We start from the raw sequence: 17,405 nt of genomic DNA, 5'->3' as shown, positions 1-17,405 counted from the left end.
AGTATTACTTACTTATTAATTTTGTTTTGGCCACGCCCTTTGAGTGTCAGCAGCTGAAATTATTTTTTTAAATATACTACGATGGTATACTATGTTTATGCCAAAGATCAAATTTTTCTGAATTTGGACGCGGAAAATGTGCCCTGGTCAGTGCGCTCGTGCAGAATGTGATTGAAAAAATGATTATTCTGAAGTCATGCATTTAAACAAGAGAGTTGCGCTCGCGGCGAGCTTGTCAAGCGGATTGTCCCTTCATATTCGAGCGATGCAGTACCATAAAAACTCGCAATGGGCGCCTTCGGCAGCATTGAAAAAAAACATGTTTGTCGGTACTTTGCTGTATTCTTTCTTGTTCGCTCCTCACAACAGTATACACAAAATACGAGTACCAAGCTGCAGTACCGTTCGACTTCCAAACAGATCAAAGATATATGCACAGATTTTTTTACTTTTCTCCCGTTGCGTATGGGCCAGTCCAGTATTAATAGTAATATGATGACTAACACAAGTATGGAGTCCAGCGCGATGCCTCCGTATGAGCGGCTCTTAGCTGATGCCAACCAAATGAGTTATCAGAACACCGTCGCTGTCTACCGCGATGACGGAGCATGGTGGTTGGGTAACATTCAAGACCTGGAAGGAGACCTCGTGTTTATCAGTTTTAGTTCGAAAAAGGCTGCGGCCGGCTGGATCCATGCGAGACACGTATGGCCGGTGCCATTCCTTATCGATAGTCACCACTGGGCAGATAATCAGTGGAAAAACATGCCAGTGTATGTCGCACTGCGTGACGAAGACGACGGCCCGTTCAGGTTTCGACCCGCAACTCTGTTGGGCTCTGTATGGGGCGGAGACTGGCTGATGTTCTTCGTCACAACGGCAACTCCTGAAACAAACAGCGACTCTGCGCACAGATCGACTCGCACGGAACTGGTAGACGAGTGTCAAGTCATCCGGAAGATGCCGGTCGACGAACCACCATTGCAGTACCGAAACGACGGTTTAGCCTACAGCAAGCACTTCATTCCCTGTGTCAGGGCCCAAGAAGTTCTGAGTGACACCTCTAATAAATATCGGATTATCGGATATTTTCGCAACGCCTTTGATTGCCATTCGGCGCCAGGAAAGCACTCGGAGCCATGCCGATTTCATTTACGAATCGAAGAGGATGGTTGCACGTTCATTACCATAAACGCTTTCGCCAATGACCCGGAGACGGCGGCGACGGCCACAACGGCTGTAACACTGTCGCGATTACTTGAGACACATCTAGCAAACCGTGCGGATCTACCAGTGGCCGCTTTCTCAAATAGTGAAGGTGGTCTGCATGAAAAATGTGAGCTATAGGTGTCAAGTTTTGGTACTTACGTGTATAATGGACATCAGCGCGAATCAATGTCTTCTTTAAATTTCCCGTAGATGTGGAATTTGACTCGTGGAACTCGGATGCACATGTTTGTTATCTGCCGCATCCACTATTGAATGAGATCTTTTCTCACTTAGATCTGCATGCACGCATGAGGATCCAGCGGTAAGCGGGCATTGTATATTGCTGGTGTGCATGAAATGCCGAGTTCTCCGGTGCAGCTCCATAGAATTTTTTGATTATTATGCTAGTAATAGCAAAGATTTTATTTGCACATGTTACCGACCAAATCCGACCAAATCGTCTGGACAGCCTAAGTGTCCGGCTCGAAACAGACACACACGTTTACCGATCGAAAACGCAGAAAACTGGGCGGGCATAGCTTGCGTTGTGCGTCAATTTAATGGCTGCCAGACGTTTTGATGGGTCAGTTGACGGAAGCCATGGTCGTCCGGACGTTTTTACACACGAGCACTTTTTTTGGCAAAATAAGTTTTTTGGTAAAATATGATAAAGCTATGCTGTCGTTTGTCTCAATTTTACAATATTTTGTTACTATCTGACGGATTTACTGTTCGCACAGAGTATGTGCACTGTGGCGGATCCTGCTGACCCGCAAAATTAGTCACTTCAGTGTATCCCTGGAAAGCTGCATAGAAACCCTGTTCGACAAGTGCAACTGGTACAAAATCGCATTACTTCTCAGCCGTACATTCGACTCAAGAACCCAAAGCGTCGTTATACTGAACTGCATCCCGGGATATCATGACTTATTTTTAACTGACTTGCTAACCGTCATGGGAATCAAATTACCTTTACTTGTGTTGAAAAACAGCGTCATTACCCAATGCGCAAGTGTTCCCTACTTGCCAGACAAATTGCGCAGAAAGCACGGTGCAACATTCCAGATAGGTCTACTGAGAAACATTTGTGAACGCATCCTGCTGTACAACTGTACAGTGGCTAAAGTTTTCGGCCCACCCATGTATGACGTTTTCGTATCGAACGGAATGGGCTTTGTGCCTCTGCCGGCACACGAACGGGAGGCAATGCGCTTCGTGGCGCAGACATATGACTACATGTTGGATATTGACGGACTACAGATCACCATTCCCCGACTGCATTTTAGCTGCGATAAAGGCTGGGAGCACATGGCCAGCCGCTTTATGTGGGCATTGGATAACAATAATCCCCCGATAACGGATGATGTGTACGCCAAGGTTGCGGCGGTACATACTCGCTGGGTCGACACGCTCGCCTATCCGGAGCAGTGGGAGACTGTTCGCAGCTTCCTGTGCATGTAAGTCTTTCTGTGTCGGCCAACAAATATGTATGTATGTATATTACATTGTTGTACAAATGCAGTCAAACTGGGCCGGCAGTAGAACCCGGGTGTGCTGTATTTCTGTAAGCCGTGTTCGTACCTGCTGCCGATACGTTTCCGGCGATATGCGTTATCGAACGCAGCAGCAGGGCAAGTGCGGATTACAATAGCCCTACCACCATTACAGCCGTAACGTCCACCCCAGCCGAAGCAGCAAGCGGTAATGCCGTCAAAAAAATTGTTTCGATGCACTATTGCCAGCCCTTTCACTTTATACGTCAACGAACCGCAGTATCATAAGTCAGTTATGTGGATGGGTTATTGCAGGTTCAGCGGGTTCGACATGGACGGCACGCCGAGACAGTGGGACCAGGTGGATTTACGGGATGTAAATGTGAAACAGTTTAGCAGAATGGTTTTATTGGGAATCAGCAAAGCATTTCTATGAAGTATGGTGGTGCAGTGGTACGAATTGGATTGTGAAGATTGGGTTGCTGTTATAATACGGTGAACTCATATTTCTTATGCCATGTCTATTAGCATAGAAGCCCGTACGTAAATGCATTTTATTATCAATAACGATACAAAATAAAAGAATCGGATGGTGGACGAAACTAGACACTTGCTTCATTCACTGTATTTGTAGGTTGCACTACAAACATTAATTTCGTTGTGCGTCATTCTGTGACATATTGTACCAGGCTGGTGCATTACGCCTTTAGTGTTAACGTAGCAATGCAACACTTCATTTGCATGAGATCATCTCCTCGGTGGGACTAGGTAGGTGGACTCTCCTCAAAGGGGAGCGGGGTGGAGCCACATCAATCTGATATCTTTCTTTCAAGTAGGTGAAGAGTAAATGGAGAAACTGCGAGCAGCAGCAGGAAGAAGTGTTGCTGTCCTTTCGTTTTCGCCAATCTGCGCCAGGACTACCGGTTTTTATCGCTCAATTCCGCTATTAGCAAAGCGTATCCACAGACACTGCATGCAATCTGCAAGGACGATGTTAGTGTCACACCAAGCCTTTTTATGTTAACGGTTAAACTATCGCGCAAAAATGGCCAGTTCCGAAGTGTCAGGTGGTGTTACAATCCATGCTCATAATAATGATATAGAACGCATAAGTTTTGGAAACCACCGAGATCGTTATCCAATATGCACTTCTTGCAGTTATGTGGTCTAAGCGTTCACGTTAAAGTAACAAAACAGTCTACGTCATTTCGTAAAGTTTACCGCGGTGGCATGTTCGCGATCCACTCGAATTCCAGCAAACGTTATTTGTGGTTCCACAGCAGCGACACGCAATATATGTTGCTTTACCACTGTCACAATCTCCGAACATGGCTGCTGGAATGCTAATATTTTGCGCAGAGTATCGATAACGTTTTCTGCCTAAAGAATAATGAGCGAAGAAAAATCGTAAAAACGCAGCATTACTGCCACCGCAAAAGTGATCCTTCTGTATAAATTCACTGGGTCAACTTTGGTTACCTTTTCATTAACATATACAAGTGCCAACACCTGTGTCGTTATCATAAGGCAGTCCATTACAAAAAACAACCACATTGACTTTGGTGTGGAACGTTGTGCCAGTATGGCGTCGTCGAGAACGGCTTGAAGGTACGATAACGCACTGAACAGCGTCTCCGTAAAGGTCAAGAAATTCAACCATGACATATGCGAGTTATATGCCGACAAACGCAGTACAATAGTTAAATGTCTATCCAGCATTTTCTGCACAGTTGCGGAATCGTAAGGAGTGTAAGAAATCGAAGAGTGGATGTTATGACATAGTGCCGACAACTGTAGTCCTTCCATAACCGGAAACACAACTAGCGTGCATAAAACGGTTTCGTATCCCACAATGGACAATATAAGCAGCGTGAGCATGAACATTATAAAGGGTGTACTAAATGCGCCAAAAATATAATGATACCTGGCGGCCAGATTCGCCGTCAGACTTGGCAGATTAGAGAAGTTGGTAATGAAATTTGTCCCAGGAAAAAGTGCCAGCAGACAGATGGACAGTGATAAGATTTTAGCTACGTCCGTAACCTGGAGAAGAATGGACAGTGATTCAGATAGTGCCTGTGCATTACGCGGTAAAAACCCGGCATGAAGCCAGATATATATAGCGTAGGAAAACCTCGTCAGCGGAAAAATCAACAGACCAGGTATTATCAACAGCGTACTCGACAGACTCTTTTGTATAATACTACCAGCATGGATTAAGCGAGTTACGTGCAAGAGGTTGGCGCCAAACTGCAGAAGAACACACACACCCAGCGTAAACGTCGCAATGTAACGAAATACACGAGTTTTAGCGATTGTTCTGATGGGAAAGCAAAAGTAGCCGCAGGCGAACATCAGGCCTAACCAGCACGTATTGTGTACCGTTAGGATCCTTCGTTTTACAGCCGATGTTACAGCCATGCCATTAAGAATTCGAGTAACAGAAGAGTTAATGCAACTTGGTAAATTCTTTGAACAGTGATAGAAAATGCATTGTGTTTTTACTAAACTCGAACGCTCATCGGCGCCTGACGTTTACCGTTTTCGAGTACCAGCTCTAACCGTCAGAATTTAATAAAGTTGGTTTTGTATGACCGTTCAGCATGTGTTTGTGCAGTTGCCTCGCCGGTTCTAGAGTTTCTTCATCTGTATGTTAGTATTTAGCTGCTAATGTGCTTGTTGTACAAAACATTTTGCGAATTTGATCGCTGGTTCAGCGGCTCGGTAGCCGACATTGTGAGTTACTCGTACGATGGCACTTCTCTTACCTCAAGCACGGCATATCGCTCTTCGCTCTTCCCAGTTCAGCTAGCTGTATCATACTGTGGTCACTGAACAGAAAAAAAATAAAAGGAAAGTGTTTCAGAACTAGAGCAGTTTTGACATCTGGCAGTTGTAGAACTTGTTCATAGACAGATTTTTATCTTTAAAACCAAAATCTCGAAAAAATAAACAAACCAACAAAACTTAGAAATGCCAAAAGGGTCTTAGCACATAGCACTGATTGAACTCGTACTACTGTAATTCAGGCTTGATGAATTCTCCATGACTGCGAAAAGAAGTTGCGCTGTTCTGTTGGATGAGCCGATGAAGTGATTGTGAGTTGTATTGGTACATATATTAATTATATCAAAATTATATTGGCGGGAAAGCTGGAGACAACATGCAAAAAGACGCTCTTGTCGCATACATCCTCCGTACACTCATGGATGCTTTTCAGGCTTTGTTTTTTTCGCCGTTGGATACTGTACTTTGTTAAAATTCTTTCCCTTGGCACTCATATTCTGATTCCGTATTTGTTAGATTTTTGATAAGCATACCTGCACGCCGTTGTCAAGAACGATAAACATTACAAGAATCAAGAGGTGTACCAGAATACATATCTGTCTGATTTATTTGGAAGTTGCACATACAGTTAACATTAATTACTTTTTGCGCTTTTCTGTAGCATACCAAGGCTGGTGTTGTGTTCCTCGTATCAGTCGTATGTAAGGAATTACTACTCTATGTTCTTTTTACGTAGCAACACAACGAATCTTTTACAAGACGTCACCTTTCACGGTGGGACTAGGTGGACTTCCCCAACGGTGAGCGGACCGATTGTGAGCTGCGACAAGTGCCGACAACGAGGTGTGTCCCTCTTGGACTTTAGCTGGATCTAAACGCGATAACGGCAGGAGTCATATGGGGAGGCGCTTTGCTGTCCACTACATTTTCCCAAATCTGCGCCAGGTTTACCGGCTCTTATCGCTCAATTCCGCTATCAACAAAGCGTATCCACAGACACTGCATGCAATCTGCAAGGAGCCATATTAATGTTGTGATACGATACCGTCATGTCAAGCATTTCCGTGTAAGCGGTTAAAATATGGTTCGATAATGGCCTCGATTCTGCGATAATGGCCTAATGCATGGCGATTTTAAATAACTCACTATAGCGTTATTTAAAATAAAGTAGTAAGTTTTCGAGCAGTAAAAGTCCCGTAGCGACCATTATCAGAAATCCGCTTTGCAGCAATGATGTGGGCGATTAAGAGGCAAAGACGGTTTAACGTGCAGAATTTTTTTGAGGTTACCGCGGTGGCGAGTTCGCGATCCACTCGAACTCCAGCAAGCGTTATTTGTGGTTCCACAGCTACGACGCGCAGTATATGTTGCTTCACCGTCGTCGCAGTATCCGAATGTGGTTGCTGGAACGCTAATATTTCGCGCAGAGTATCGATAACGCGCTCTGCCTAAAGAAAGAATGAGTAAGATACCGAAGTTAGGAAAACGCATTTCTGCAACACTGGTTCAGCCGCAAAAGGGGCCTCCTGGTATACGGCAACATTTTGTCACCTTTTCATTAACATACACCAGTGCCGTCAGTTGTGTTGATATCATGAGGCAATCCATTACAAAAAACATGCGCATTAATCCCATCGGTATGGAACGTTGTGCCATAGCGTCGTCGAGAACGACTTGCAGATATGACAGCGCACTCAGCAGTGTCTCCGTAAAGGTAAAAAAATTCAACCACGACGAATGCTGATTATATGTGGACAGGCGCTGTACATCAGCCATATGTATATCCAAAATCCCTTGCACGGCCGCGGCGTCGTGTGGAGCGTTGAAGAACAGGGAGCGGATGGTGCGGCATAGCGCCGACAGATGCAGTCCCTCCATAACGGGAAATAAGATTAGCGTGCACAAAACCGTTTCGTAACCAACAACGGACAGGATAAACAGCGCGTCCAAGAGCACGACAAACCCTGTGCTATATGTCCCAAAAATGTCATGGTATTTGGCTGCCTCGTCTGTCACATCACGGGTCAGATTGGAAAAGTTAGTGATAAAATTTGTCCCTGGAAACAGCCCCAACAGACAGACAGACAGTGATAAAACCTTAACCAAGTCAGTGACCTGAATAAAACTGGACAATGATTTGGCCAGTCCACGCGCATTACACGATAAAAAACCGGCATGACGCCAGATGTGCACAGCACAACCAAATCGTGTGTACGGAAATATCAACAAACCTGGTAATAACAGTAGCGTACGCGATATATTCTTCTGTGTCCAGGCGCCTTCGCCATGAAGTGCGTGAGCCTGCGGCACAAGGTTAGCTCCAAACTGCAGCAGAACACGCAGGCCCAGTGTAAAAGCCAAAATATATCGAACTAAACGATTTTTTGCGATTACGCTGACAGGATAGCAAAAGTAACCGCATGCGAACATCAGACACAACCAGCAAGTGTTATGGATCGTAAGGATTTTTCGGATAACGGCTGGTTTAACCGCCATCTTAGTAACAATGACTGCAATTCGGTGAGCGGTTGCAGCAGATAATAGGGAAGCAGCTTGCTTTTCCCGACTGCTAACACTCACGCCTGACGTTTGGAACGCGCCCGATCCTAGCCATTATCACAACAAGTCTCATACAAAGTGCGTGCATTTGTTTGTGCAGCTGTTCAAGTGGTTCGAGCTACCAGCATGGTGTAATTAATATGGATTCTATCATTTAACCGCTAACGTGCCTGTTATGAAAACGTTTTGAGAATTCGCTCGCTGTCTCAGCTGGATCTTGGGAATTTACTGTATCGCTGGTAGTAGTACCACCAACACCTCGAGTCCAACATTCGTCGTTACTTTGACTTATTATTTTTCGCCCTTTATGAGGTTCTACAGCTAAAAAGTAAATCTTAGCGAAATCTGTAACTGGAAAGCCCTGTAGCACTACAAAAAACATTGTCGAACAAAGTTTAGCCAAGGTCTTTTAAATGCTCTGCGGTTTCGAAAATTATGGTGTCTATCCGCCAGTCATCCCCTTCGAGCCTTCCGCTGCTTGCTGATCAACAGACAATGGCCAACAGTAAGTTCGACTTTTTAAATCTCATCAAATGGCGGATAATAGGTTTTCTTCATCTTATTATTATAATCTTACTGCGAATAATTTACCGGCGTTAAAAGTCAGAGGCAGAACTTATCCGTATTCACCTTTGTGCCTTTAAAAACTAAGCAGTTATTGCGAAAGATGAGCAAACAAACCATTAAAAGTTATACGCCTGGGTCATGCAGCCAGCAAAAGCGAGTGTACTTTCTCAGTAGAAATATTTATTGCTGTTATTCAGTGTAATGAGTAAAAAATTATTGGGGATCACTGTTAAAGGCAAAGCGAGTTTCATTCCAATCAACTCCATTCTTCTTTTGAGGAAGTTCCGGCTTCCTGCAGTCAATGGGCACGAAAATGTCTTCTTTTATAACCACCGGACTAACAGCCTGACAGACTTCATACAGCTGGCCGGCGGTCTTCGGTGCAATTAACTCGGGATTGACCCGGAGAAAATCCCGCAACCAGGCGTATTCACAATCACAGTGGCGCAGACGCAGTTGTTTATCCCGAGCACCCTCTTCCTCCATCCAGAAGGAGTGGAAGAAGTCATTCTCCAGTGCCAGCAAACGCAGATCTGGAATATGTGTGAAGGTATACGGCTCCAGCTCCATGGTGACGCAATCACTGAATATGATGGAACGCAAATGTGGGTTCTGGACAAAATCATCGCGGCGCACCGATAACGGTTTCCGGTAACTGTAGTCGCATTTATTGATGGTGAAGTTCAGGAGACTGGTAAAGTTCAAGGTTGGCATTTTGCCGGTGCAGCGGTGATGACAGTTGTACAAAGTGAATTCGATAACATTGCGTCGGATGGGATCTATCGCCTGGTGGATGAACATTCCTTCAGGGAGGTAGCGGAAGTCTACCGCCAGGGCCATCTTTGTCATGGTTAGGTAGGTGTCGTACAGACCCAACCGGACAGCGCGATTCTCCCGGACTGTGGCTATGCCCAGGCTGATGTTGCGGAAAATTCGCGGGCTTTGACTTCGGTTTGGGTGCTTGAGATTGATGTCCACCACGGACCAACCCACGCAATCCGGGATCCTACAGTCACAGCCAAAAGAAGACACGGTCAAAAGCTGATGCTGGCCTTCTGGTAAATGTTTTTATAGCTTTGACTAAATAAACCCTCATACTAACGGTCGCACATGCTACAGAGAGTTTTGAGTGTTTGATTTTTCCGACCTATGATCCTGCACGGTATGGCGATTGTCAAACTTCAGACAGCGGCACGCTCGTGGTTTGATATGTGTGATAGACAATATTGGAATTTTGTGGTTCAAATCATGCACTGACAATCATTACAACCGCTATAGGTGAAGTGAAATGCTTTTCAAGGTACAAGTACTTACTGTATTATGAGCACAGTATTCTATGGAGTGTATGAGTGTTACCTGAGTTGTTACTGTAAGACAATATAATAATGTACGCACATGAGTAAGGTCATATTATCACATTCATCCTGCTTCATCGGCTGGCAGTCAAAGTTGGGAAAGGGCTCTTTGTGAACGGAAGTGGGTGCAAATGACGGTGCCGGCATACTGGACGTCACATTGCCTATAACACGATCGAAGAGTATGCAATATGCATACATGCATATAAGGGGCTTTCAGAGGCGCAGGCATTCCCTGTACTTTCCGCCGTCACCCGGCTGGAGTGTGACGTTACGGCAGTACATAAGCATTAAGCACCATGTTTAGCCACAACGTAAAACTCCAGCCGGGCGACGGCAGCAATTACAGGGAGTGCTGCCTCAGCAGTTGAATTCTCCCTATATACAGTAGCTGGGGATTTTTGTGAATCAGTAACTACTGCAGTTGAGGTATTTTACGAAAGTGTAACATACTGTTCGCGCACCAATCGGAGCTTTCCCGCAGAAGGGGTTTCAACGACTGCACTCCCAGCATTACGACTGCAAAGCAAACAAAAAGGTCAGTCCAGGTCGACCACACGAGGTGGTGCCTGAGTGGACACGCTCTTAACATGTGCGTGCCAATGGCCGCCATAAAGATGGATTCCGCGAGTATATACTCTGTCATAGCTTAATTCCAACGTGCGCGGGATCCAGCACAAGCAAATCAAGGAGCACAAAATAAAGCGACGACAAAAAGCGCAAATATGGTGACGTATGTGCGTATGGTGCGATACACCCCGCATCTCAGAGAGTAATTTGCTTATATAAATGGTTAACTGTAAATTAACGGTATACCTATGTGACTTTTGCAGATTGCACTGTTACAGCTCGATACGCATAAGGAAAAAAGCAGTACTTTGTCATTGCTTTATTTGGATATCCGAAAGAACTGGATGGGTTCATTCGGATATCAAAGTTATTAATGATTTTGCAAATCATTAATAACTGTAATATATACAGTGACACCTTAAAACACATGGAAGATAACATATTCCGATGACGCTAACAAATTTAGCGTAAAATGCGTAAAACGTTTACAGTTTCCGAAAACCGTGCGCAAAAATTTGTCGTCACTTTTGTACTTACTGGTGATAATGCATGTTCTATATGGAAATGCTCTCGCCCAGGTCATTTTTAACAAGTTACGCTTACTGTATGTTTAAAATGAAAAGGTACTTAAAAAATCAGAAAAAGAGTACTGCAATTGTTACATTTTAAAAGCGGTGGGTGCTAAGTCAGGTAGGTACAGCCAAAAAATGGCTTAGATTGACAGATTGATAGGTTTCAGATAGCGCGGTATAAGGTCAAGGTTTATCCAGGCAAAGCGTAAAACCAAGCCATCATGCAGTACACTAAGAGCACACGTTTGTGTTGTACATAGGTACTGTAGGTTCTTCAAGAGTCGTGCTTTGTGTATCTGTTACCGCTTGCTTGTTGTGCTGGGCCACTTGCTGAACTTATTAATTTATAAAACACGGTTTTTGCCATATAAAATAAAGAACTTAAGAAAAAAAGCAATTTTCACATTTTAACCTAATTATACATTTTAACCCACCGAAATTTAAAAAAGGATGATCAAATTGTCAAAACTGTTTAAGCGCAATTACGAAATATAATTTACTTTACGACAAGAATCTCGTTCACGCTTTACTCACGCACTTAATGCAGTTAACTACTGTATAACTGTTCGTATGATCATATTACTTTGCGCCGTTAATCGGACGCTGAATTACACAATCAATATAAAAGTCTTACAAAGAAGGGAAAAGGTTTCGCTTGTAATATTAGTATTATACATTATTATACAGTAATGATGTTGTGCTGCAGTATACGATTTTATACTGTCCTTGTACCGGCAAATGGTATTTGAAAACTGCAACAGAACTTAGCTGTGTCATACGTTCAGGTCTTGTATTCTGGATTAGCTTATAGCATAATTATGGCGAAACAATAAGTTTTACTAAAAAAAGACGAACATGAGTTTGCCAAAATGGTCGCAAAGGATTTATCTTTTTATTAACCGCCTTACTGGCATAGCTCGCGCATACATACGACTTTGATGTGGCCTTCACACCAGATAATCAGTACAGCGGCGTGATAACATGTCGGCGGTTGTATTGATTTTTCCTCTCCCTTCCTGGCACTGTTTCTGTCGCTACGCTTGGTGCTAACTTGAAACGACTGAGAATATTGCATCCTTTCGCTTACCCTAGCATCTAGTCTTGCCAGCCTACCATGTTCTGGTTCTTTTTTTATAAAAGCAACCACGCGATTTGCAACTGAACGCTGATTTCCATGGACATTCCAGCAGTGCAAACGATTATCCTGTGTCCGCCAAGAGCTGGCTGTGGATGTGCTGGACGCCGATGGAAATTTCACGCGCGGCTTTGTGGTGGATCGCTCGGAAGATGGTCTCCTGGTGGATTTCAACTGCTCCAAGCGGCAACAAGAAACAGTAGCATTCGACAAATGTTTTATAATGGACGACGATTTAGATGAACAGATTACTGACACGAGCGACATTGCAGAGAACATGGAAGTGTTACTGCGGTTAGCGGAAGACCAACCCGAACGGTACATTTCGATATACATACATGTTCAAACTTTAGTGCCTACAATTACGCTTCTTATTTCGCCAAAACCTTAGCACGTTTACGTTATATTTTAGTCATATTTCTTCCGGAAACGGGAAAATATTACTACCTAAATTCATTTTGGATGTCAACTTGCAACGTTGCGAATTAATTTCTGCAGATGGTACCCATGTAAAGTTCTATCCCTCCAATCGCAGACGGGCTGGGTCTACCCGGAATGGGATGGTCGACCAACCGGCAACGGGTGGCAGTTGGCGACCGTGACCAGTAACGCTTTCGATAATTCACTGGTGGTTAACGACGGACCGTTCTGGCAGCGTCGACGTTTGCGACAGCGTGTACCCCGTAATGCGGCGACCGCGGAGACGGTCCAGAAGGTAACCGTCAATCTCTCACCCGCATCCATTGAAGCTCTTCGGCACTGCAACAACTCTGAGTTTCGATACCGCTGGATGAACCATACCGGGACGGTGTTAATGGGCATTCAAAACGACGTTGCTGTAGTGCTGTGCCGGCGCGATATGCTCGAGTCGGTTTGGTCGGAAGGTTGTGAAGACATTCCACAAGAGCTGCTGGCTTATGCCCTTGCTATTGATAAAACTGCAATGGAGCGTGATGTTTACGTTTCATCCGCAGCCGATGTTTGTGCTGACTATACGAGTAATTTCGAAGATATAACCGAGGATATTCTGATGGAATTATGTTCGTATTTCGACATTTACGAACGACAGATCATTAAAAAGTAAGCGATTCTTCTGGCGGATTCCGGTTTCACTTCTTCGAATGAGAATAATTTTGAGAGAGTGCTAGTTTGAGATTAATACATTAGACAAACTAGTAACTGTACCTTCTTTTTTGTTAGAGTGTCGGTATTTTGGCATAGTGTTTTATCATGGCAGTCTCTGGACAAACAACTCATCGTGCGGGCCAGCAGCTGCATCAACAACTCCTACGATCTAGCGCTGGCTATTCACAAAACTGCTACCCGGGCCACGCGTTGCATCTACCTAATCGGAAACTATCACCGATGCGTTGTCGCACTGACACGCATTTTACAGCATAAGAGCATCTTCCTCAATCATTTGATAATAGCTGATAACGAGTACGTCGCTCCGGATGATTTCGTCGACTGCTACCGCACCTACGTTCTCCGCCCGGAAGTGCGGGATACATGTGGCGTGATAATTTTGCACCGCTGTCAGATTCTCATTGAGCGTTGTATGTTACTCCACGATGGCAAAACGGGGACGTTGCCGTGTGGATATGTCTGCACGTTATTCAACTGTCAGACAGATGAACTTCGACTGCAGAGTCGAAATGCGGATCCTCTGCAGTGGACCCTGGATTTCTTCGAGAAACTCGATACGTTGTGTCCACCAAACGAGGCAGACAGAGAAGCGCTGGACAAACGGATGGAGGTGGTGGATATTTTGGGTTTTGTATCCGACGGGCATTTCGATCTATTGGCCCAGTGCTTGCAAAAGTAAGGAGGCATATTTCGTCGACATGTGTAGTAAGAGACCTTAATGTCAGCTGATTAGGTTGCATGTGGAGCCGCCGGAACGTAATTTGAACTGGCTGAAGGCAGTGCAACGTGGTCGCCCTTTGTGGCCCTATCCGAATTTGGGATATCACGCCGTGTGCGGATGGTTGCAAGTCATCCAGTTTGCTGAATAATACAATACTACCAAGGAAGTGGCTGTTTCCTTCTGTTGAGAAGCGATATAAAAATCTGCGCTTGCAATAATTGCCGTAGCAGTGGCGGAAATGTTATCTCAGTGATGTACGCAAGAACAAACATTTTTAAGTTTTACTCTTAAGTTGCTTTTTAAGTTTTATGGTAAATCTCAAAGATTATACATATTTAATGAACTGCAGGTATTGAATTATCTATGCGCTCTTACAAGACGGTATTGGTTGATTGGTTTACTTCTTAATTTAACATTTAAGCACTATTATTAGTTGTAGCCATGATAATCGTGAAATAAAACAACAAGAATATTTTAAATAATTTAACAATCGAAATGAATTGCTCGGTATCAAATGAATATCAAATTATACGGTATGCAAAGCAGAGGTGCAAGACAACATAATGCAAAGTAAATAAGCCTCAAAGTTAACTACACAGCGGCAGTACACCGTTAGGACCAGCAAAGCCGTACATGCTTTTACAGGTAGAATAAGGTTAATAGCGATGCTTGTCACTGAGTTCCGCTACCAGCAGTACGAATCCCATGATGCTGCAAGCCATCTGCAAAAACGACACACTTATACGCCCGATTTGCCTACTAACCCGTTTATCTGTTTGGAGATAATCTTTATTGGGCAAAAGCCATCAATATAACAAAAAGGGCATTCGCGAAATACTATCTGTTTTGTTTTAATAGTTTTAACCCGTTTGCCTGTTTTGTTTTAATAGTTCCATATGTACAACAACGAGCACCCCTCAGTATAATGCAATCAAATGAAGAACTTGTCCCAGTTAACATGAGATGGGATTGTGCACAATATGCTCATAGCGTTACCCCGTTTACCTTAATTTAGTTTATTCCACTTCCTTTTATTATTATATTCTGCCCGTTAGTATGGATACCTATAGCATTAGCAGTCAGTAAGCAAAAACTTACAGCCGTAGCTCGCTTACGATCCATGCATATGCCGGCGAAGGTGATTTCCGGCTGCATAAGAGCTATGCAGTCAAGATGGTTTTCGATAGCGGAAGATACATCGAGTGGCGGCAGGTGAAACGCCAGCACATGACGCCAAGCATTTAAAGCTCCAACGCTCTACGAAGAATAATTTACCGGCATCCTCCAGTTTATGTTAAACTCTTACCTACTTTTTCGTTGTTGTACACAGCTGCCCCCAGTAGTCCTCCTACTCGAATGATACACGAGGAAAAGTAAAGCCAGTTCTCCAAGTTTGCGCTCTTCCATTCTACAAGCTCACGCAGAACAAGTTGCAAGTAGCCCATCCCTATTAGCAACATTTCAATGAAGGCCATCCCATTCAGCCAAGAAAGATGTTTATTGTACTCGATAAGCCGTCGGCAGATTGACAGGTGTAGTTCTAGAAAGTTTCTCAAGCTCGCGGAATAATAATCTGTTTCGAACGACAAAGAACGGACCCTTCGACCAATCTCTGCCAACTGCAGTCCTTCCATGAAAGGAAATAATATTAGCAGAGACATTACAATTTCACAACCAACTATCGATGGAAGAAGCACCAACTTAATGCACATAATAATCGGCTGGCCATATTCGCCGAAAACGCTGTGGTATTCCGCGGCCCAGAGAGCCGTATCGCTTTGCATGCGGGGTAAACTGATGACCAAATTTATCCCAGGGGAAAACGAAAAAAGGCAGAGTGATACTGATAATATTTTGATCACGTGGTGAAACTGTATGAAGGGAGTGAATGAATCGATAATTGCACGAGCGTTGTGTGGTAGAAAGCCAGCAATCCGCCATATCTGTACAGCATAACCTAACCGAGTTAAAGGAAAAATCAACGCAGTCGGTAGCGAAATTAGCGCCCTCGTCATGCTCCTGATCATATTCTCCGTTCCGTGGAAGAAAGAGGCATCGTAAATTAAATTGGCGCCAAACTGCAGCAGTACACAGAGGCCCATTGCACAGTGCACGATGAGAAGCAGCGCCCTAGAATGGACACATGTGTTGATTGGATAGCAAAAGTAACCGCATACATGTAAAAAGCACAACCAAACGGTGTTGTGCAGTTTCAGTATACCGATTAAGAAAGAAGATTTATTGGCCATTTATAAGAAAGAAGATTTATTGGCCATTTATAGTTGGGAAACATTCGAAGAACAAAGGAGGTACAAACCTACCAATATGAAATAATTTACAAATAAACCAAATCAACTGAGAAGCCAGAATCGCATTAGATGAAATTGTACCAACGGGTGCAAATTCGAAGAGAGTCTAATAGGAATAAGATAATGAAATACTGCATTGTTTGTTCGGTTGGCGTACGTAATACGAGTAAAATTTCGCAGCATGCAACGGGTAGCATGAGCCATGAGGTAGTCGGGACGAAAACTGAGCGGGTAACTTTAGCAGCGTTATGACAATTTTCAGGTGATCGATTTACTTTTCCTTAAATTACGTCAAACTGATCTTGTCAGCACTGCAATACTTCCGCATTAGGTGGCTCGCAGGCGACGAAAAATAATAAAGCAGCTTCACATTTTTGTTTATCGTTGAACGTTCCAGACGTCTGTCAAAAACTCTAAAAACCTTGCATAAAAGATTCCACAATTTCAGAGTGCAAGATATCAAGCAAAAATGCGTAAAAAAGGCGTCGTATAACTAAAGAGTAATAAAGCGTCTATGTCTTCAGTTTCTCGATGACCACAGAAGCGGCAGAATACTGGCGGAAAGCCAACCGATCCCTGAATGCGAACTTAATTCTATAACGGCGCATGATATCATCAGTGTTTGTCACTGAGTTGAGCCGACAAGAATGCGTAACTGACGACACTGCACATGATCTACAAAAACATCCCCCATATTGATGCTTGGACGTTATTCCAGACATTTTCTCGGTATACAAGACTCATTCAGCTGACCTGCATTAGAATTATAGCGTAAACCAGATTATGAATTGTTGTTGGCAGATAACTCAGTACGCAAACCTTTACAGTTCCAGCTCGCAGACTATCCATGAATATGCTGGCGAACGTGATTTCCTCCTACATCATAGCAGTACATTGAAGATGTGTTTCGATAGCTACAGCAACATCGGTCGGTAGCCGGTGAAATACAGTACTTGCATGTAGGGCTAAGCAGTCACGACTT

The 17,405-nt window shown here is 43.9% G+C and overlaps 3 protein-coding genes across 6 annotated transcripts; 2 read left to right on the top strand and 1 right to left on the bottom strand.

Annotated features, from left to right (window-relative positions):
• Positions 1-382: 382 nt before the first annotated feature.
• On the top strand, positions 383-3,285 carry LOC129596870 (uncharacterized). Of its 2 annotated transcripts, XR_008691492.1 has the most exons (5): positions 383-1,336; positions 1,420-1,531; positions 1,950-2,666; positions 2,732-2,910; positions 3,018-3,285. XR_008691492.1 is itself a non-coding variant. In XM_055494268.1 (4 exons), exons 1-4 carry the CDS (start codon positions 466-468, stop codon positions 3,136-3,138), a joined length of 1,821 nt encoding a protein of 606 aa, XP_055350243.1. In that variant the 5' UTR covers positions 383-465; the 3' UTR covers positions 3,139-3,285. The 2 variants fall into 2 exon arrangements, 1 of the variants encoding a protein (XP_055350243.1); XM_055494268.1 differs by lacking the exon at positions 2,732-2,910.
• Positions 3,286-8,592: 5,307 nt separating this feature from the next.
• On the bottom strand, positions 8,593-11,201 carry LOC129597398 (uncharacterized). Of its 3 annotated transcripts, XM_055494921.1 has the most exons (4): positions 11,078-11,201; positions 10,424-10,489; positions 10,011-10,134; positions 8,593-9,621 (listed from the first exon to the last, which is right to left on the bottom strand). In XM_055494921.1, the coding sequence occupies exons 1-4, from the start codon at positions 11,121-11,123 to the stop codon at positions 8,829-8,831; spliced, it is 1,029 nt and encodes a 342-aa protein (XP_055350896.1). In that variant the 5' UTR covers positions 11,124-11,201; the 3' UTR covers positions 8,593-8,828. The 3 variants fall into 3 exon arrangements, with proteins under 3 accessions (XP_055350896.1, XP_055350912.1, XP_055350904.1); XM_055494937.1 differs by lacking the exon at positions 10,011-10,134 and having other exon boundaries at positions 10,435-10,489; XM_055494929.1 differs by lacking the exon at positions 11,078-11,201 and having other exon boundaries at positions 10,435-10,488.
• Positions 11,202-12,235: 1,034 nt separating this feature from the next.
• On the top strand, positions 12,236-14,545 carry LOC129597811 (uncharacterized). The gene is made up of 4 exons (XM_055495492.1): positions 12,236-12,565; positions 12,746-13,327; positions 13,448-14,068; positions 14,127-14,545. The coding sequence occupies exons 1-4, from the start codon at positions 12,471-12,473 to the stop codon at positions 14,260-14,262; spliced, it is 1,434 nt and encodes a 477-aa protein (XP_055351467.1). The 5' UTR covers positions 12,236-12,470; the 3' UTR covers positions 14,263-14,545.
• The last annotated feature ends 2,860 nt before the right edge of the window (positions 14,546-17,405 follow it).

This window comes from Paramacrobiotus metropolitanus, unplaced genomic scaffold, assembly GCF_019649055.1.
Source record: "Paramacrobiotus metropolitanus isolate TYO unplaced genomic scaffold, Prichtersi_v1.0 Parri_scaffold0000003, whole genome shotgun sequence".
NCBI lineage: Eukaryota > Metazoa > Tardigrada > Eutardigrada > Parachela > Macrobiotidae > Paramacrobiotus > Paramacrobiotus metropolitanus.
The sequence above is the reverse complement of the archived record's forward strand: the minus strand, read 5'-3'. Positions and strand labels throughout refer to the sequence as shown.